This window comes from Lepidochelys kempii, chromosome 8 (assembly GCF_965140265.1).
Source record: "Lepidochelys kempii isolate rLepKem1 chromosome 8, rLepKem1.hap2, whole genome shotgun sequence".
Lineage (NCBI taxonomy): Eukaryota > Metazoa > Chordata > Testudines > Cheloniidae > Lepidochelys > Lepidochelys kempii.
The window spans coordinates 65063232-65084595 of NC_133263.1; the positions used below are offsets into that span (position 1 = coordinate 65063232).

General features: G+C 41.5%; 1 protein-coding gene across 8 annotated transcripts in view; it reads left to right on the plus strand.

Moving 5' to 3' along the window:
* The window catches only part of PTPRC (protein tyrosine phosphatase receptor type C), a 155071-nt gene that overhangs the window by 88138 nt on the left and 45569 nt on the right, over nucleotides 1-21364 (plus strand). For all 8 annotated transcript variants that reach the window (XM_073356764.1, XM_073356763.1, XM_073356768.1 and 5 more), the window contains 4 exons: nucleotides 4333-4443; nucleotides 6153-6296; nucleotides 14597-14725; nucleotides 19366-19521. In XM_073356764.1, the coding sequence (XP_073212865.1) occupies nucleotides 4333-4443; nucleotides 6153-6296; nucleotides 14597-14725; nucleotides 19366-19521 (540 nt within the window). The remainder of the gene's footprint in view (nucleotides 1-4332; nucleotides 4444-6152; nucleotides 6297-14596; nucleotides 14726-19365; nucleotides 19522-21364) is intronic.

Consider the following 21364-nt stretch of genomic DNA (forward strand, 5'->3'; position numbering starts at 1 on the left):
TCGGGATCACAATAGCATTAATCAGTCGGAGGTCATGCACGAAACGGTAAACCGGTTTGCCATCGGGGCCAGGCTTGGGTTTCTTAACAGGAAGAATAGGTGTATTGCAAGGGCTGGTAGCCTCCTTAATGATTCCTTGAGTTAAAAGCTGTTGTAGGACTGGCCGAATGCCCTCTATGACCTCTTTAGGCAATGGATATTGCATTTTTCGGGGCAGAGGGACATCTGTACGGTAATTGATATACACCGGTTCTGCTGACTTTAAAAGTCCAGTTTCAGTGGACGCCGAGGCCCACAATGCTTCAGGAATATCAGATAACTCAGCAGGGACAAAGGGGGCGGTGGGTGTAGTGGCTAACAATGCCATTACCGTAGCTTCAGGGACCGAAGTAGGGACTGAGAGATATAGCCCCTCCGGGCTGCAAGTTATAGTTGCTCGTAGTTTACATAACAGATCTCTACCTAATAAATTTGCAGGACAGGAAGTTGCAATTAAAAAGCTATGATCCTCTGATAACGGGCCAAGCTGGACCGTTTGCTCCGCAGTTAGAGGAAGGGCGCACACGGTGCCACCAACGCCTATAGCTTTTACGGTTGCAGAAGTGGTAGGAAGGGTGGGGTCCTGTAGAGTACTTCTATCTGCCCCGGTGTCGATTAACATTGAATAAGTTTTTCCTCCCACCACAACTGGAAGCTCCGGGTGGTTTGCATCCAACTGCACTGTCCAAGAAGCGGAGGGGGTTCCTGGCGAGGGGGACGAAGCATTGTGGGCGGCTAGCTTTCAATCAGTACTTCCTTTTTCTTCCCCCCTTTCCTGTACCCTCTGGTAGGCTTGCATAAGAGGGTCAGCTGGCTGGAGGGGGTAATTTGGGCACTGGGCAGCCCAGTGTCCTTTTTGTCGGCACCGCCGGCACTCATCTGGCCCTGCCCTCCCGGGCCGTGGCTGGAAGTTCTGACCTTGTGGTCCCCATCCCTGGGTAGAGCTGCCTCCTCTTCCGCCTCGTCCCCGAAAGCCTCCCCTCCTGCGGCTTGCATCCCGTCCCCGAGAGCCGTCTTGGAAACCTTGCAACTGCAGATTAAGGAGCTTTTCGGACCTCCTAGTGTCTAATTCCTTCCTATTCCTCCAGGCATGGGCTGCTAACCCCACCACCTCCTCCAGCGTTTTGTTTTCATAAGCTGGTTGACTACACACATACTTCCGAGCGAATGGTAATAAATTTTTTACATACTGGCCGATCACTTGTGTTTTCGCTACAGGGGAGGTTGGATCTAAGCTGCCGTGGTTTTTCAAAATCTTACAAAGGCGGTGGAAGAATTCCCCTGGGTGCTCATCGTGCTTTTGAACACATGCATCTACCTTTCCCCAATCATACACAGGCTTAGACATATCCTCTAATGCTTCTAAGATTCGCTTTCTCATTTTATCCCACTCTTGAACGGTCTCTGGAACATCCCAATCCATTTCAGGTTTCTCTTGCGGATAAGCCGCCCTGCCTTGCACCGTCTCTCTAGCTTTCTCATACACCGTTTCCTTCTCACCCTCGCTTAGCACTTGATTTAAAATCATTTCCACATCGTCATAATTACAATTATACATTGTGAAAATACCCTTTAACTTTTTAATAAATTCTTCCGGACACTGTCGAAATGAGGGAAAAGTAGATGACCAATTCATTAGATCCGTGCTGGTAAAAGGGACATACACCATCTGTGTCCCCCCCCTACCGCTCGGCAGTTGTCGCATAGGCATTTGGACTGCACTAGCTATTGCAGCTCCAAGAACTTTTGCCTTAGGGGTGCCTAGAGAACCATGAGACCGGGTCTTTGCAGGGGTTGCATCACTGGGGTGTCGCGGATCAGGACGTGTCAACCCCCTGGTAGAGGTGCCAGCCTCCGGATCGCCCCCCCGCTCTGCGTTAATTGTGGGGGTATTGGTAGCTAGTGGGAGAGTGGAACCGCTCCTTTCCCCGGTTGGGGGAGTGGGTGCATCAGGGTCAGGCTGCGGTACCCCACCCCATAGCCAGCTACATTCTTCCAATGGTATAGGATCCCCCGCTTCTTTCAATGGGAGTTGGGGATAAATAGACTTTGACGTTTTTAGCTTCTGGTCAGCATGACTAGATTCTGGATTGTATGGTGGGGGCCGCATGGCTTTAAGTTTTTCTACCTCAGCACGTAAACTAGTAGTTACACTGGCACTTTTGCGCTGTTCGGCCTCCCTTATCCATACATCAGAATACTTAAGTTGCCGCGGTTGTAAATCATACAATACTTTTCGTAATTGAACAATGTTATGTAACTCAAATGTTCCTTCCCCCGGCCAGCGATTTCCTGGTTCTGGGTCGTCTTGCGTCATTCCCACCCAGGGACCTTGACACAAAAATATAAACTTATACAAAGCTTTGTTGCCATCCGATTGTAAGGCCTTGATATCCCTATCATAATGTTTTAACATATAGCCCAGAGGCGTAGAAGGATCAACAGTTCTACTGGACCCCCCCCCACATCTTTTCCCAAAGACGGGACCCCTGGCTGTTGTCTAGACAATCACAAAGGAAAAATTCAGAACTCACCAAGTTCCCACCGGCCGGTGTTCACCAATAGGTCCGGACCCTAGTGCCTTCGGGATGCCTTATTTCGCCGAAGCGGCGGGTGGAAGCGAGACGGGAAGCCTTCAGGGTTAAAGCAACCCGGGTGCCGGCAAGAAGGATTCAGAGTCCCGACCGTCCACCGGTCCGGAGAAGAGGCGATCCCGGACGAGCCCCCAAATTGTTAGGGAAAAAGGGTTCCCCTCCCGTCTAGGGTTAGGAGGGTAGCCTTCCCTGGACTTCTGTATTAGCCAAACAAAACACAGAGTCTTGGCTCTTTGATAAAGTGAGGCACTTTATTGCTAGCAAATACAACAGCTGAAGGGCTCACCAATTCCTTTTCAGAGGAAAATGGTGAAGCCCCGAACAAAGAACAGGGATGAGCTTTTATAGCTTGGTTCAACATACATTGTGATATCTCTTCCAGTTCGAACCGGTTAACCCAGTCTGTTTGAAGTTCTGGGGTAGGTAAGAGCATGGAGGCTTATCTGTATAAGGAATTCTCTCCCCAAAAGCAGGGAGTGCAGGTTACACACAGTTCACATTCTTTCTATCCATAAACAAAGTAGAAAGGACAGATAAGCATAGAAAAAAGACAGCAGCGTAGCTTTACATGATTATAGGGTCGCTTTCTGGGTTTTTTTCCCTATCAATAATGTTACAATTAAAGTGGGTTTTTTAATAATAATGGAGGAAATATGGAAAGATTTTTTTGTTTTTGGTGAAATTCAGCCTGTTTGTTGATAGTGCTGAATCATCCCTGCGATAATAGGATACATCCCTTTCATCTCTGGCTAATAATTTATTTCTGCCTGTGGAATGCATAACAGTGCAGAAAATTCCACATGTTGGAAAAACAAATCCCTGAAACACTGGAACTCTCTCCAAAGGATTTATCACACCTCCAAATTTACTCAGGACTAATTCTTCACATTAAATACAGTCCATAATAAGGGGCAACATGGTTGGTGCTCTGTCCTGAAGCAGTGAGAGGAGGAATTTGTTCTCAACTCCCTGGTACTTCAAGGGAGTGCACTTGCTGTTACAACCTTCAAGCTGTGCAGCTGATTGTTCCTTTTGTGCCAGTCACACTCCCATGTGTTGATGTGGAGCTTCCTCTAGCAGAGCGTGTCTGGTCCTTACAGGAGACATGAAAAGCTTCTTGCAACTTCTTCTCCCATCTTTGCACCCACATGAAGTTGGCACTCAACAGAGTGTGAGCAACTATAAAGTTGTTCAGCTTTTCTGGGCCTCCTCGTCTGTCCCTGTCTATAATTTTCTGAAAAACCGGGATGGAATTTTCCATATCTGGTCTCTCTAGAAGAGATTTTATGTTTTTAAATTTTTGCAAAATATTTTCAGGCATTTTTGAATTAAGATAGAATGTAAAAAATAATTTTTTGCCATTGTAAAAAAAAAAATCTAACCCATGCTATCTTTGAATATTGTATAACAGAAACTTTGAATTTGGAAACTTAGAATTTGTCACATCCCTTGTGTTCCATGAGGACTACTGGTTTAGAATTTCAAAGGCCAACATTAACTTCAATCAGTTACATGTATATTATTTGTTAATCCTTTAGTTCTTGGTTAAAGTTCTTAACATACTACTTGGTGTCATTTGTTTGTATATATTTTATATAAACAGTAGAGTCACCAAACAAGAAAATAATTAATTGGTGTGAAAAGAATTAATATTGCAGAAAATGTCACAGTAATATAAGACATGAATCCTTCTTCACAGATGGAACTAGCTACAGATTGCAAAACAATACACCAACCAGTACATCTGTACAACTCTCATGGACTAATGTTTCTGATTGCAAATTGGCCTACAACTTTGCCTGTGAAACTGGTAGGAAACTTTTTGTACCTTTTAAAAGTTACCATTTTAAATTATTTTTGTTTTTATTTGATTGTGAATGGACAAATTTAAAGCAAGAAATATCATTTTTATCCTAAGTGTCAGCATAAACTGAGATACTAGACTAGACTGCATATTTATAAAAATACGGAAGTGTGGAAACATTCCCTTGTAAACAGAGTATGAGAAGAGGGACAAATGATGGACAGTAGATACTGTATGGGAACTAAAAATATATATACTATTCTATATACTATTGGACCTTACCTGAGAATGTTAACTAATGACCAGATGGTTGTTATGCACTTTGAACTTAAAGAAAATGCCACATAGAAAACCTGTCTTCTAAATTATCCCATCAGATATAATTAATTTCTAGAGCTAGTGGGAAACGAAATTTCAGTTAAATTTCAGAAAAAAAATTCACCCTCAGCTGGGACAAAAACCAGAACCTTGAAAATTTTGGTAGAACTGAAATCCCACAATTTTTCACTTTGGAAACAATGAAAATGTTGCCAATTCTGAAATGAAATATGCTCCCCAGGATGCCTAGCTACCTGCCAGGCGGGCTGCAGCAGTGGAGAGGTCCTGACAACCTTGGTATCTGGTGCTTTAAATTGACATAATTCTTGTCAGTTTTGTGGCTGCACACCACTGAATGAAAGCCATGAAACTGACCAGACTCTTGTCAAGTTAACAAGAGTTTCACAACTGCTATTCAGTGATGGGCAGCCCTGGAGTCCCTAGCTCTGGGAATGTCCACATAGAAGGGCTTCCCCAGAGCAGCAGACCTTAGAAACTTGGGCTTCCCCAGCAGCCCACCAGACAGTCAGGCTGACAGGAAACCAGGCAGGGCCAGTTGATATTAATTAAACAATTTTTAAAGGAAATCTTTGTTGTATTGGGTTTTTTTATTTTAATGGAACACTATGGGTATAATCCTAGTCCCATTTGAATTCAATGGCAAAACGACCATTGTCTTCAATAAGGCCAGAATTTAACTCTTTAATTATATTTGTTGTTTTGGCTTGAGCCACATTTTTTGGACAACTTTGACAAAAACATAAATTTTCCTATATATACAATTTATATTATATTTTTATCACTTTAGTCAATTAATTCATAGTGTTGAGTGAATCAAAGAAACAAGAAACCACCTTGGAAGTCATATTTGAAAATAATTGGTTGTACTTGAAATCCAGATTCATAATGTCTAGACTGTCTTCACCAAGGAAGATGTCTACAAATGGTTGTGTATCTTGATCATCTTTGAGTAGGATACATTGAATAGAACATGCCCCTCTAACCTCAGGGGAGATGTATGGGGGGGGGGGGGGGGGGATGGTAAGTGTGTAACTCACCACAGCCAAAACAGAGCCTTTAATCTTAAATGAAGGAGGTACACTACAATAGGTGATGCAAGTAATGTATTTAGCTCCCTTTTTGAAAACCAATCACAGGTTTTTGATCCAATATCTATCAAGGTAAAAGGAATAGATTATGAATGTAAAACATTAAAATATTTAAAGGTGGGATTTTCAAAAGCACATAGTATTAATGTAGCATTGCCCCTGCTGAAGTCAACCTTCAATATCAAATTAGGCCAAATGTTGAGCTCTTTTGAAAATCCCACCTAAAATTGTAACTAGAATTTTTGGGTTTATGAAAAAGTGTTAATGAAACTTTGTATTTTAACGTAGGGAAAGATAACCAAAACATTACAGAACCTCAGAAAACACTGAAAAATTTATCAGCCAACAAGAATTACACATGCACTGGGACTATATACTATTTTGAGAACACAGTTGCGCAGCAAACCGTTAATATATCAACGGATTATGGAAGTGAGTATAATTTTTTGTTTGTTTTTTAATGTTTCTGATACAGATCCATATTTTATTCACAGCAGCTATAGGAAAAGGATGTGAGGAGAAGGGATAAAGGATATTACAAGTCTTGTACCCAGATTCTGTTATATTGGCATAGTATAAATCCCATAGATTCGAGGAGGGAGCAGAGAGCATGGTGTTCAAAGAGGTTGGAAGAAGGAGCAAATGGTAGTGGAAGAGGATAGCATGTTTACAGGCAGGGGTTGGAGAACACAGATATTGATCTTGAAGAGGACAGATTTGAACATAAAATTATATATTTAGAAGTAATTGATAACTGGGTAGGAAAATGCTCTATTTATATTTAATTAATGTTAAAGATGTGCTAGGTAAGGGAAATAGATCTCTGGGCATTTTTATATCCTTTCTTCAGGGCTTGTCAATTATCCACAAAATGCTCACAGAACAAACAAATAGAAAACAGTGGGCAGGAATCCCCAGAGCCTTTCTCTATTTCAATCAGCTAGGAGGAGGGAGAGTATACCCTTACCCTTTGACCCCACTTCCCTTTCCTTTACAGGGGTCACTCTAACTAGAGGCAAACAAGGCAGCTGCCTAGAACAGGAGCTATCTGGGAGAATGTCTGTCTGATAATGCATGGGGTTGCAGCACCACTCACTCAGATTTGGCCTTGCAGTCCCCCTTTCATGATGGAGGGGCGGTTGGACCAAATCTGAGTGAGTGGCTCTGCGACCTGATGCTTATCCCCCCGACTTCTACCACAACCACCAAACCACCAGAAGGCTTGCCATACCTCCCTCGAAAGTCCAAAGTGTTTTCCACATGCCTATCTCCTCCTTCCTTCCCTCCCCACAGTTGGGAATCTCTGATAACAGAAAGCATTGTTCTGGTGAGAATATTGAAAATGCAAAGGGCGAGGGGAGGGCACACTGAACTTTTGCCTAGGGTGGCAGAGCGGCCTCTGTTCCTTTTATACTCTGCCCTGAGTAACCATGTGACCAGCCAGGAACTGTTAATCCTTTACTGGCTGCAGCACCTTTACCTTTGAGAAAGTGGCCCAGAGCACACTCTTTGATCAGTAAGTTTCCTCCTAACTCCCAGAAAAAAGAATGCCATGTTTTCAAGGGTTGCGTCTGGTCTTATGGAGCATTGTGAAGGCATGGGGTTGTACAGTCAGATGACTATCATGTCAGCCATGGTCTGGTCTTCTTCATTGTCTGCAGCCATTTCAACGAAGTATGGTAGATGACCAAAGTAAAAAGCACTTTACCACCCACTTTATAGCTCAGACTCCTTCTTAATCACCAAATAGTTTGTCTCTCTGGGTAACAGTTTCCTGCAGATGGCATAACATAAATGCCCTCCCTCTTCCAGCTCCTGGGAGAGAACAGTCTCAAGCCCCAGTTCAGAGGTATCCTTTGGCAGGATTAACTCTTTTTGTGAAATCCTGACCATATAGCACAGGTTCACTGCAGCAGATACATGTGATTTCCACAAAAGCATCCTCACAAGCTGGGAAACCAGTGGACTTTCCGGGGCCAAGCAAAACATTGGCTTGGGGAGCTATTTTTGTGGAAAACTGGGGCACAGAGTGTTGTTAGTATCCCGCCAACTCCATTATCTGCCATTTTGTGGAAGGAAATGGAGAGTCTAGTAGGGCCTTCACTTTACTACCTACTGCTTTCGACTTGTCATTTCTTCTGGTGTAATCCTCATATTTAATCTCCATGCAGCTAATAACAGCTGAGTTAGCTGTTAGTCCTTCCCTTGATCCCAAGAGATTGCAGCACCTCTCTTGTGATGTTCTGACCAAGGGGAGCACATTGTCCAAATGGGCTGCAGTTTAAGTCTGATGAACATGGAGCATCTTCTCTGTTAAATGCTGAAATGTAGCTGGAGCCCAAATGGAAGGGCCTGCATTTGGTATAGTCTGAAAGGTGTGACACATACTGTTTCCTCAGTCTCTGGGCCTATGGTATTTGCCAACATCCCTTGCTTAGGTTGAGGGTAGTTATAAATTTGTCCTTCTCTAGTTTGTCCAACATTTCAACCACCTTGGGCCTGAAATAGGCATCAAACTTAGAGGAGCAATTTGTTGGCTATTGCATGTGCCAACACAGACCATAAGCCTACAGCTTCAGGGTACTGAGTGGCATAATCAATGATTACTAAGATATAGTGGCAGCTGCTAGCATAGGGCTGTAGGTGTCCTACCAGGTCCACCTCAATATGATCAAAACGAGTATTAAAGAGTAGGAGAGGAACCAAGGGACTTTGTGATTAGGCCTATGTGCTAGGCCTATTTTTAAGAAAGGTGAAAAATGTGATCCAGGAAACTACAGGACAGTTAGTTTGACCTCTATAGTATGCAAGGTCTTGGAACAAATTTTGAAAGAGGGAGTAGTTAAGAACATATAGGTGAATGGTAATTGGGATAAATACAATATTATTTTACGAAAGGTAGATTGTGCTAGGCCAACCTGATCTCCTTCTTTGAGAAGATAACTGATTTTTTAGACAAAGGACATGCAGTAGATCTAATCTACCTGGATTTCATAAGGTATTTGATACAATTCCACATGGGAAATTATTAAATTGGAGAAGATGAGGATTAATATGAGATTTGAAAGGTAGATAAGGAACTGGTTAAAGGGGAGACTACAACAGGTCAGATTGAAAGGTGAACTGTCAGGATGGAGGGAGGTTGTTAGTGGAGTTTATCAGGAAACAGTCTTGGGACCAATCTTATTTAACATTTTTATTACTGACCTTGGAACAAAAAGTGAGTGTGCGCTAATAAAATGTGCAGATGACACAAAGTTGGGAGGTATTGCCAATACAAAGGAGTACTGGGATATCATACAATAAGATCTGAATGACCTTGTAAACTGGAGTAATAGAAATGGGATGAAATTTAATAGTGCAAAGTGCATGGTCATGCAGTTTGGGACAAACAACAAGAATTTTTGATATAAGCTGGAGATTTATCAGTTGGAAGAGAAAGACAGAGAAGGAGAAAGACCTGGGGATATTGGTTGCTCAAAGGATGACTATGAAATGTCAATGTGACGTGGCCATGAAAAAGGCTAATGTAGTCCTAGGATGCATCAGGACAGGTATTCCCAGTAGAGACAAGGAAGTGTTAGTACTGTTATACAAGGCACTGGTGAGACCTCATCTGGAATAGTGTGTGCAATTTTGGTCTCCAATGTTTAAGATAGATTAATTCAAACTGGAACAGGTGCAGAAAAGGGCTACAAGGATGATCTGAGGAATGGAAAACCTACCTTATAAGAGGAGACACAAAGAGCTTGGCTTGTTTAGCAGAGACAAAAGAAGGCTGAGGGGAGATGTGACTGCTCTCTATAAATACATCAGAGGGATACATACCACAGAGGGGGAAGAGTTATTTAAGTTAAACACCACTGTGGACACAAGAACAAATGGATATAAACTGGCCATCAACAAGTTGAGGTTCAAAATGAGGCAAAGGTTTCTAACCATCAGAGGAATGAAGTTACGGAACTGTCTTCCAGGGGGAGCAGTGGGGGCAAAAAACTTAACTGGCTTCAAGATTGAGCTTGATAAGTTTATGAAGGGGATGGTTTGATGGCATGTGGCCATCGGTGACTGCCAGTAACAAAACCCCCCACATGCTGGAGATGGGACACTAGATGGGAAGGGCTCTGAGTTACTACAGATAATTATTTCCCAGGTATCTGCCTAGTGGGTCTTGCCCACATACTCAGGGTCTTACTGATTGCCATATTTAGGGTCAGGAAGGAATTTCCCCCCCAGGTCAGATTGGCAGAGACCCTGGGGTGGGGGAGGTTGCCTTCCTCTGTAGCATGGGCCATTTGCAGGTTTAAACTAATGTAAATGATGGATTCACTGTAACTTGAAGTCTTTAAACCATGATTTGAAGACTTCAGTAACTCCGCCGGAGGTTAGGGGTCTATTTCAGGAGTGGTTGAGGTTCTGTGGCCTGCAATGTGCAGGAGGTCAGACTAGATAATCACAATGGTCCCTTCTGACCTTAAAGTCTATGAGTCTTTAATTTCTAGAATCATAGAAATATAGGGCTGAAAGAGTCCGTGAGAGGTCATTCAGTCCATCACTCTGCACTGAGGCAGGGACAAGGAGCTGACAGGTGTTTGTCCAACCTGTTCTTAAAAATCTTTCGTGCTCAGGACACCATAACCTCCCTTAATAACCTATTCCAATACTTATCTATCCTTACAGATAGAAAGCTTTTCCGAATATCTAACCTAAATTTCCCTTGCCACAGATAAGCCAGTTACTTGTTGCCCTACTCTTGATAGGCATGAAATACAATTGATCACCATCATCTTGTAACAGCCCTAATATATCTGAAGACTTATCAGGTTCCCTCTCAGTTTTCTTTTCTAATCACTAAACACGCTAAGTTTTTTTTAACATTTCCTCATATATCATGTTTTCTAAACCTTTTATCATTTTTGTAGCTTTCCTCTGGACTCTCCCCAGTTTGTCCACATTTTTATTAAAGTGTTTCAGAGTAGCAGCCATCTTAGTTTGTATCTGCAAAAAGAACAGGAGTACTTGTGGCACCTTAGAGACTAACAAATTTATTAGAGCATAAGCTTTCGTGAGCAACAGCCCACTTCATCGGATGCATAGAATGGAACATATAGTAAGATAGATATATATACATACAGATAAGTTGGAAGTTACCATACAAACTGTAAGAGGCTAATTAGTTAAGATGAGCTATTATCAGCGGGAGAAAAAAAACTTTTGTAGTGATAATCAAGATGGCCCATTTAGACAGTTGACAAGAAGGTGTGAGGATACTTAACTGAAGGAAATAGATTCAATATGTGTAATGACCCAGCCACTCCCAGTCTCTATTCAAACCCAAGTAAATGGTGTCTAGTTTGCATATTAATTCAACCTCAGCAGTTGATTGATTGTCTACAGCTGAGCTCTAAGATACAACTGCATGTGCTCCAGTCCCTCAGACAGAGACAAACACCTAAAAGATCTCTATCAAGCATTCTTAAAACTACAGTACCACCCGCTGAAGTGAAAAAACAGATTGACAGAGCCAGAAGAGTACCAGAAGTCGCCTACTACAGGACAGGCCCAACAAAGAAAATAACAGAACGCCACTAGCTGTCACCTTCAGCCCCCAACTAAAACCTCTCCAGCGCATCATCAATGATCTACAACCTATCCTGAAGGATGACCCATCACTCTCACATATCTTGGGAGACAGGCCAGTCCTCGCTTACAGACAGCCCCCCAACCTGAAGCAAATACTCACCAGCAACCACACACCACACAACAAAAACACTAACCCAGGAACCTATCCTTGCAACAAAGCCCGATGCCAACTCTGTCCACATATTTATTCAAGTGACACCATCATAGGACCTAATCACATTAGCCATGCCATCAGGGGCTTGTTCACCTGCACATCTACCAATATGATATATGCCATCATGTGCCAGCAATGCCCCTCTGCCCCTCACATTGGCCAAACCGGACAGTCTCTACACAAAAGAATAAATGGACACAAATCTGACATCAGGAATCATAACATTCAAAAACCAGTAGGAGAACACTTCAACCTCTCTGGCCACTCAGTAAAAGGTTTAAGGGTGGCAATTTTGCAACAGAAAAGCTTCAGAAACAGACTCCAACAAGAAACTGCTGAGCTTGAATTAATATGCAAACTAGATACCATTAACTTGGGTTTGAATAGAGACTGGGAGTGGCTGGGTCATTACACATATTGAATCTATTTCCTTCAGTTAAGTATCCTCACACCTTCTTGTCAACTGTCTAAATGGGCCATCTTGATTATCACTACAAAAGTTTTTTTTCTCCTGCTGATAATAGCCCATCTTAACTAATTAGCCTCTCACAGTTTGTATGGTAACTTCCAGCTTATTTGTATGTATATACATCTATATCTATCTTACTATATGTTCCATTCTGCATTCCATATATGCATCCAATGAAGTGGGCTGTAGCCCATGAAAGCTTATGCTCTAATAAATTTGTTAGTCTCTAAGGTGCCACAAGTACTCCTTTTATTAAAGGGTGGCATCCAAAGCTGGACATGGTATTCCAGCTGAGGCCTCACCAGTGCCAAGAAAAGTGGGACAATTACCTCCTGCGTCTTACATGATATACTCCTGTTATTACACCGCAGAATATTAGCACAGACATTGGCAGTTGGCTCTGAGCCTATCCAAACTGCCTCCACCAAAGAGTGGCTATGGGACCCCAGTCCTAGCCCAGCACCGCCAGAATAAATGTCTAGTAATAGCTGTGTCCTGGTCTCCTATAGATAACCTAATTAGGATTGTGGGATAGGACTGGAGGTCCCCATGGATACAGCCTATGTGCAGACACTTCCCCACCCGCCAAGTCTCAGGATGCATCCGCTGTTTCTGCACAAACATCTGGCTAGAGCCAAGAGCATCAGACCTAGGAACTCTGCTCCATTCACTGTGTCGTCATATAACCTTCTGGACTCATGGGACAGTTCTTGGCCTCTGAGGTACAGGTTCAGGCATAATCATATACAGTAAACTCTGTGTTATCCGGCATGTTGGGGGAATGGGGGTGCTGGTTAATCAAAAATTCCGGTTAACTAAGAGCTATACTTACCAATGGAATACCAATTTTCAAAGAATTAGAATACAATAAAATGAATCAAGTATAAAATAGTATACAGGGACTCACCAATCTAGTAGTAGTACTGCACTGCAGAGTGGTTGGTTTCTGGAAGAATTTAGGTGTATACAGCTAAAGTTTTCTATACAGTAGGTTATCTTATGACACTGTATATCACTATGGACAGCGCATGGTGTACACCCAGATCACTAAAAATACACAACACTGAAACTATACTAAACACAATTTAATCTTTCTTTGATGATTCAGAAGGCATTTAAGGATCTTGCAGTGCCTCAGGGTCATCATTATCAACATCAATTATCATCGTAGATGTACAAGATGTAGGAGATTGGACTGAATCTGTAATGACCCTATGACACACCCTGGAAGCTGCTTTTTTGAATAAATCCCTGATATCAGCTTGCTTACTTGTCTTCTGCCTCTTTTGCATAAAAGTAGAGTGCAGAATGTGCAATTGCATAACCTCCTGGGCAGTATACTAGTCCTGGTAACTAGACTAAAGATTTGTATTGGAAGATATCAGAAATGCCAGTTAACAGAGCTTTCCAGTTGATAAAGTGCCGGATAACACGGCCTTTACTGTACCATGGTGAGGCAAAAATGGTACACATGGGCTTCCTGACTACAGGAGAAAAATACTAAAGGATCAACAGTTCTCATAGCCGGGCCCTCCTTCCCTGTAGTTAGGAAACCCTTCGCTCCAGGCCTCTCCTCTTTAGCACCAGACCCAACATGAGGACCTACCCCTGGATTCAGTTCTTCTACCTCCAGCTTTCTTGGGCACCGCAACAGAACCCTGCGGCCTAGAGGGTTCCTTTCTCTTTAGTGTCTCTGGGATCCTCTTCTGTCCCTCAGAAGTCTAGCAGCAACCTCACAGTCCAACTCTGCTTGCAAGACAAGTTGCCTCATCCAGGCAGGTTGCTTGGTGGCAGCAATCCCACTCCTTGTTTCTTGCTGGTACGATAGACCACTGATTTCCTCTGGGGTACGTATTGCAGGATTATCCAGCAAGTCTTTTCTCCAAAGCAAGGGGCAGTAAAGCTGGTCAAAGAAAAGGTCACCAGAATTTTTTAACATGGACAAAGTAACATGTTTTTCTATAGCCTCATTCTTAGAAATAGCTGAACTGTTTTGATCAAAATTAAAAAAAAAAAAATCTGCACGAGGCAGAAACCCATCATAGAAAATTTCACCCCAAAGGGTCAAAGTTTGACAAAGTTGTATAATGGGTCTTATAATGAGAAGTGTCAGGCACCCTCAGAATAGACAGTGCTACCAGTTCCCCACCATGATTATCCCTCAATGGTTGTGTGTTAAACTATTCAATTTCTACACTTTTTGGTTGCACTATATTAGTATTTGTGTAAAGTGAGTTAGAGTTCAATTGACAGTATGTAGTAGTATTCTCAAGTTGCTCCCGACAGACTCTTATGTTATTGTCCAATGAAATCTTAATTCCATCAGATACTTTTGGAAAACCAAGAGTATACTAGGCTTTTTATTGCAAATTTTCTCCTTAATTAATGAGCTAGTTATCATTTGAAAAATAATGTTTTCTTCATTAAAATAGTGTTATTCTCTCTCTTTCCCAATTTTCTAAACAGAACCAGAGAAACTTGACACCCCTAAAGAGGAAAACCGTACTTCCGAGAATATAACATTTAGCTGGAAAGCACCCCAAAACATATCAAAAGGTCCTATCCATGGTTATCGGGTTAATTGTACAGAAAATGGTAAGCCTATTTTTCTTTAATATTAATCACTGAGGTGAATTGGTACATAATTATGTAGCCTCATTAGCACAATGGAGCCTTTATCCCATTGGGCCACTGGTGTTACTATAATACAAATAATCTATATAATTCCAAGATTGTCTCTCTGTCTGTGTGTCACTCTGAAGCCTACATGTCTATTGAAATAGTGTGACGAGATGGAAACATCTACAAGTATGGTTGAATGCTCTTTTTTGTTTATCATATCATCACGTTCAGTCACCACTGGGATTCACAGTCTGTTACTGTCCAGTTTTCAAGTTCTCAGCCATTTTTTGCTTCACACTTCATGCTGTTGTATGGGTGCAGTTCATAGACTTTCACCTAGTAACATAATAGTTTACCGCCACAGTAATTTCCCTATTAAGATTTTTTCCCTCAAAACTTATTTCAGTTTAGTCATGTCATTTATTTGGTTTAATATTACAGGGCTTTTCATATTTTAACTCCCTAGGTTAGATTATCAGTCATCTCATATTTTAGACAAGTAATTTAGCAGTAAGTCACAAGACATTCATTAATAGGTGCACATCCTGGGTAGTCAGTTGTGAGCAGAGTGTCTTCCATCATCAGAAAATGCATTAAATAGCCAACTAATGCAGTCTCTTGAGTGACTTATTCCTATTGGTGTTTGTCGGAATTTTAAATGTAATTGTGGAAGAGGAATCCTTCCCGTATGAAAAAATAGATTTCAGTAGAAGGCTAAGGGAGAATAGTAAGGAAACTGTTAGCAACTCTTTCTTTGTTATTCTTTTAATCCTACACCCATAATATAACAGGTTTATGGAGGGTTGGATTAAGGCAGCACTGAGCCCCTCTCCTCCAGGGCAGCAGTGGGTCCCTTTCTCTCCTCCAAGAGTGACAATAGAAGCCTACTTTCTAGAGAAACAGGAATGGTAGCAGGTGTTTTCTACCCCTCACTTCCCACCCCATATGGTAGGAGTAGCAGTATGGAGCTTCCTTCTCTCAGTCAGGAGTGACAGCAGAAGGCCCCTCAGTATTTACTTCAGTAGCCAGGATGTAGGTGCTTGGATACAGGAACCAGGCCCACTATACTCTTCTTTTCCTGCCACACACACGCAACTCAGATGGGCAGCTCACTCCTCTGATGTATTAGTTCAGGCTGCCTGCACACTCAGGTCAATGTTTCTGTGTCAGTTACACTTGGGTCGTGTTTTCAAGTTTTTCTTCACAATCACAAGGGCTAGAAACTTATTTTTTTAAGTGAAAACTGAAATTCTGATATAATCGCATTCGTTTAGCAGCCACAGCCCTAAGCATGGGCCTAAAGTCTCTATGCTTTAATCCAGCCCTGAGTTGACAACCTTCTCTCTTCTTCTGGTATAATATTACAGGTTTTGGATGCAAAAGTGGCCAAATGCTGCAGTGTTCCTCCACTCCTTTGACAACCCTCTCATTCTCCTCAGGTCTATATTGGCCATCATGCAACGAGGCACTAGCCCAGTGAGCTAGTTTCTCTGACTGGCTGGAAGTCTGGTGAGCTTCCAGTCCTGGGTGCAGCCTGGAAATGTGGACAGGTTTCATTTTAAATTGCCAGCAGGAGCCCAGGAAAAGCCATTGTTCCCCACTGCCACACAGTCCCCAAAACTCAGCTGCAGCTCTACACTGTTGCCACTATGGCAGCTTTATTCCTTTAGCTCCTCCTGAAATTTGCTGCTGCCTGTCATGTTCTTCTGTACCAGATATGGACTGGCTACTGAGCGTACTTATACACACCAGATGTGTTCTTCATAAGATCTTTTAAGGCTCTCCAAGCTATGGCTGAAGACCATTTAAATGAGGTATTTTATGCACAGTGCCACCTAGTGGTGGAACAGTATAATACAGTGTAGCCTCCCGTTACATCCTCCCCCTTTAAGTTCTGCATTCCTACCATTTAAAATATTTACACTATCATGCTGTCTTTGAAGTTCAGTATTTATCAGTCTAAGTGTCTCTGAATCATACAGGTTTTCTAATTACATGACTTGAACATGTAACAACTTGGTCATCTGGCTGTCAATTAGTTGCAATGACTGGCTGTGGTCGCTAAGTTGTCGTCTTCTTGCTCTGCATCTGACATCTGTAGAGCTTGCTGTGTTGATTGTTCTTTCCGAGGAACAGACTGTAGATGTTGTGCCTGACTTAATTGCTTCTAGCACCTTCACTACAAAGAGAGGGTGTTTTCCAGTTTTTGTTTTTATATTTTTTGCACAATGCACATTGATAATTTACTTATAAATTCAAATAAATTAAGTATTAAGATATGGAGTTTGTTGTCATAAAATACTGAGTCCATAGGCTAAGCAGGATTCAAAAAAGGATTAAATGTTTCATAGATTATATCCAAAAAAGCTACAATAAAAAAATGTTAAGGTGGCAAAGTCAAGCATTCAAAAGTTAGGAAATGCCAAAAGTATGGCTGCCTCTTCAACTTTAATTCAGGCCCAGTATGTATGCATTATGTTAGTCTTTAGTTACATAATCACATGCTATTTTCCTACAAGACCCCTTCTTCATTCAGTGTGCAGGGTGGATGGTATTCAGCGAATAGTGCTCAATGTTTCTTTTTATTCGCATCATTCAGTGTGTGGCACCCTGCCATATTTTCTACACATCGTTCACACCTTGCACTGAATGAAGAATCATTTGTTTCCTCATCGGCTTTTCTGTGGTGCCATCACTGAAAACTTAAAAATTAAAACAATAAAAATTTCATCATGTGGAACCACAATGAGTCACCAAATTGGTCATAAGCAGAGCAGTCTGGAATTTTTTTTCTGAAGTCTCTGAATTTTTGGAAAAATATTTTGGCTGAAATCACAAACGTTTTGGCCAAAAACTTTAATTTCTATTGAAAATGTGCTGCTTGCTTCACACGAGATGTAGTTTGGGAGTCTTATACTCCTATGATGCACCTGCTTCCCTCACTAAGAAGGGAGAAAGTGGTGTATCATGGAAGATGTAGTCCAAAGAGGGAGCCCAGCCTATAGAGCAGATTGAGAGCATAAGGAACCTGAACTACAGACCCCATAAAACATTGTGTTGTCATTTTTAATCACAACTTTCTTTTGTCTGAAATATTTCAATTTTTGACATTTTGATAAAATATTGAAATTTTCCATGGAAAACCAGACACTTTTTGCAAAAAATGTTTAGTCAAAAACCCAATTATTCTTCAAAAAACAATATTGAAGGAAAATTTTCAAACAGCCCTAGTCATAAATAGGTTTGGGTTATTTAGATCTATGGTACAGTTGTCTACCACTTGAGCTGACTGAGTAACTAGTAGCACTAGAAGGCTGCTATCTTAAATATGGACCAACACCTAGAGAGAGATGGAGACAGTGTGTTTTACAGCTATTTTTCCAGTGGGTTTTACAGCTATTTGCTAGACAGAAGAGAAATATTAAGACTTTGTAATAATGGGTTCAATTCCAAGTTCTGGAGGGGAGAGTGCACAAGTGGTTACAGAATCTTCTGCCCCTGTCCCCTTCTGCTCTTATCCCTCCACCCCAGCTCCTGCCCATGAGTCCTCCTTACTGATACCCCCTTGGCTTCTGCTTGTCTGTCCCTGCCCAACTCTTTCCCCATTCTCCCCACCAGTACTGACCCCTTGCAACTGCCCTGCCCAGCTCTTGCTCCCCTCCCTTTCTGCTCCTGCCCATGTTCTCCCACCTTCCCTGCTCCTCTTCCCTACTCCACAGCTCCTGCTCCCTCCCACCTTTTATTCCTCCCCCCTCACTTTTGTCCTCCTCTTTCCCCTTTCTAGGGTGACTAACTAGCAAGTGTGAAAAATCATGACAGAAGTGTGTGTGTGGAGTGGGGCATAATTGGCACCTATATAAGACAAAGCCCTGAATATTGGGACTGTCCCTATAAAATCGGGACATCCGGTCACCCTACCCCTTTCTGGCTCCTGCTCCTTAACTCATCCCCCAGTCTCCTATCCCATCTCTCTCTGGAGCTCCTGCCTCTGTCTCTGGTACCATGCATATATTGCCCCTCTCTCCCTTCTCCTCATCTTTCTGTACTGGAGTCAGGTAGCTTCCTCATTTCCTCCACTGTGCCTGGACCCCGCAGGGGGAGCATTAGGACAACAGGACAGACAGCCTCCCTGCCCTCAGTTACTGTGCTCAGCAGTCAGGAGCCACAGTTGTTTAACCATTGAAGCCCTGGGCTGGAGCATGGTCAATCACACTCTGGGGATGGCACATGCAGAGTATGGTCTACATGTAGGAGCTGTGAGAGGCTGTATCATGCTCAGTGCAAATGAAATCTTAAGCAAATTTAGCTGCCAGATTCCAACAAAGCTGTCCCGAGCATGTGCAAACTGAGATTTTCAGAAGTTTATGACTTGGCCAAATTTGGGTGCAAACTTTGAATAACATTCATAGTTATATTACGTAGAATAAAAACATATATAAGGCATGTAGACCAATGTTTCAGAGCAAAGGATAACAACTAATCTAGTATTGACCTTTGCTAGACAATAGGAAAATGAATGAAGAAGGATCTGTGGCCTGATCCAGTATAGCAATTCCTATATTACTATTATGAAGTCTTAACTTAAGCTTTCGATTTATTTATTTATTTTACAGTCAACGCGTCTGTCAATGGGACCATTTTTTCCTGCTCTAAGTTAAAGCCTTACAAACTATATAATGTGTCAATAGAGGCATACACAGTAAGCAAATATTCATCAAACAGATTTTATGGTGACGCTGTAACTACAAAATTGTGGACAAAACCAGCACGTAAGTTTATGTATTTACTTACTTTTACTGAAAATTCAAAGAACTAATGTATGAGAAGAAAAATATATGTCACTTTTGTTTCACTATTTCTAACTTGTTACTTTATACAATTTACATACAAATTAAAAAGAAGAGATGCTAGAAGATATCCTTGGGGTACTCCCCTAGAAACAAGGAAAATTTTAGTACATTCTCCATTGCCTTTAGTTCTTACCCTAGCCATATTGCCCTAGTGTAGAGCCTCCAAAATATACAAAAGTCGTAGATCAATACCCATCCTTCTAAATTTTGCCCAAAGTTTGTCTTGGTTAATAGAATCAAATGCCATCTTTAGATCTATGAAGGCTGCATATAATCTAGTACCCTTAACCACAATATATTTATAAATTATATAAAATAAAGCAATTATTAGTTGTGGCTCTACCTGCCTAAAGCTGGACTGCTCTTTGTGTTATAAATTAGCCTTTAAAACTCATATTTCAAGTTCAGCTAGTAAAAATCTGGAATAAATTTTCCCTGCCACATCTACCGGACTAATAGGTTTATATGAAGCAGGATTCTTTCCATCCCCTTTTTTAAAAATAGGAACTATGATACTGGACTTCCAGCCGGAGGGAACCCATTCAATATAATTAATGACAGGAAATAATTTAGCCAAGACTGGGGACCAGCAATCACCATTTTCCTACAAAATTTAAGCAGGCAGAAAACCTTCCCCTGGAGCTTTTTTCTGAGATTGGGCTAAAACAAATGACTGGACTTCACTGTCTGTTACTGAAGGCCAGAGTGGTATATCAAAGAGATTATTCCTTATTGCATCAACTATGGTAGAATTAGATTTAAAAAAAAACTGGTTGGGGGGAATCATTAAATGTGCCAAATGGGCCAAAATGTGCTCTCTAGTCTTCATCAGTTGGTTCCTCAACTGGAGTATATCTACCAAAGCCCAAGACTTCTTCAAAAAATGGAAGAATTTTTAGCTTTAGCTGCTACTTTCCACAAGGATCTTAAATATTATTGTTTTTATGATATAGTAAAGTTTATGTCCCCTTCTGGCAGCTCCTAGATTTTGAAGTAAGTTGGGAGAGGGATTGCATCTTATCCTATTAGCTATATGTGCTAAAGCACTTCACACAGACCGCATAAACCAAGTGAGCTTATCTTTTAAAGCATTTTTGGGATAATTAAAACCAATTTATTTAGAGAAAGTGGTTGCAAGGACTTTACCAGCAACTCGTATGATTCACACATTTGAGATGAATCATGTTACTTAATAATTATATCTCTAACATCAGAGACCTCCATCTTCTTGATAATTTATTACAAATGGCTCGGGTCCTTTTTAGTCTTTTACAACCATGTTATTCCGAAGGGGTTAAGGTATTCTGACCATCAGAATTATAACTCTCTTGAAAAGGGCACATCATTCATAATTATAGACAAAGAGGTTGGTGATTGCTGTCTGGGCAAGAAAATATAAAGAAATCCCAGTGGAAGGACCAATTAATTATAGGGATAATATATGCCACCAGGAGATGAAACAACCACCAGAAGATGAAATATAGGTAAAATGTTCTTCTCTATCCCCTATACTTTGTCCTTGTACAGGTATTGGATTTGATTTATCTAATAAAACCTTTAATTTTGTCCAGACCTAACCACCTGATCTCTAGAGTTTTGAGGGGTTCAAAAACATCCTCAATGTTTTCTTCCCCTGATACTGAGTTTGTTGGAGGACCTATCTGAGCATTAAAATCTCCTAAAATTATTATATGAGCCATTTTTAATGGAAGACCTACCATATCAGTTTGCGCATCCAGGCATTCCCACAATGACTCAGAAT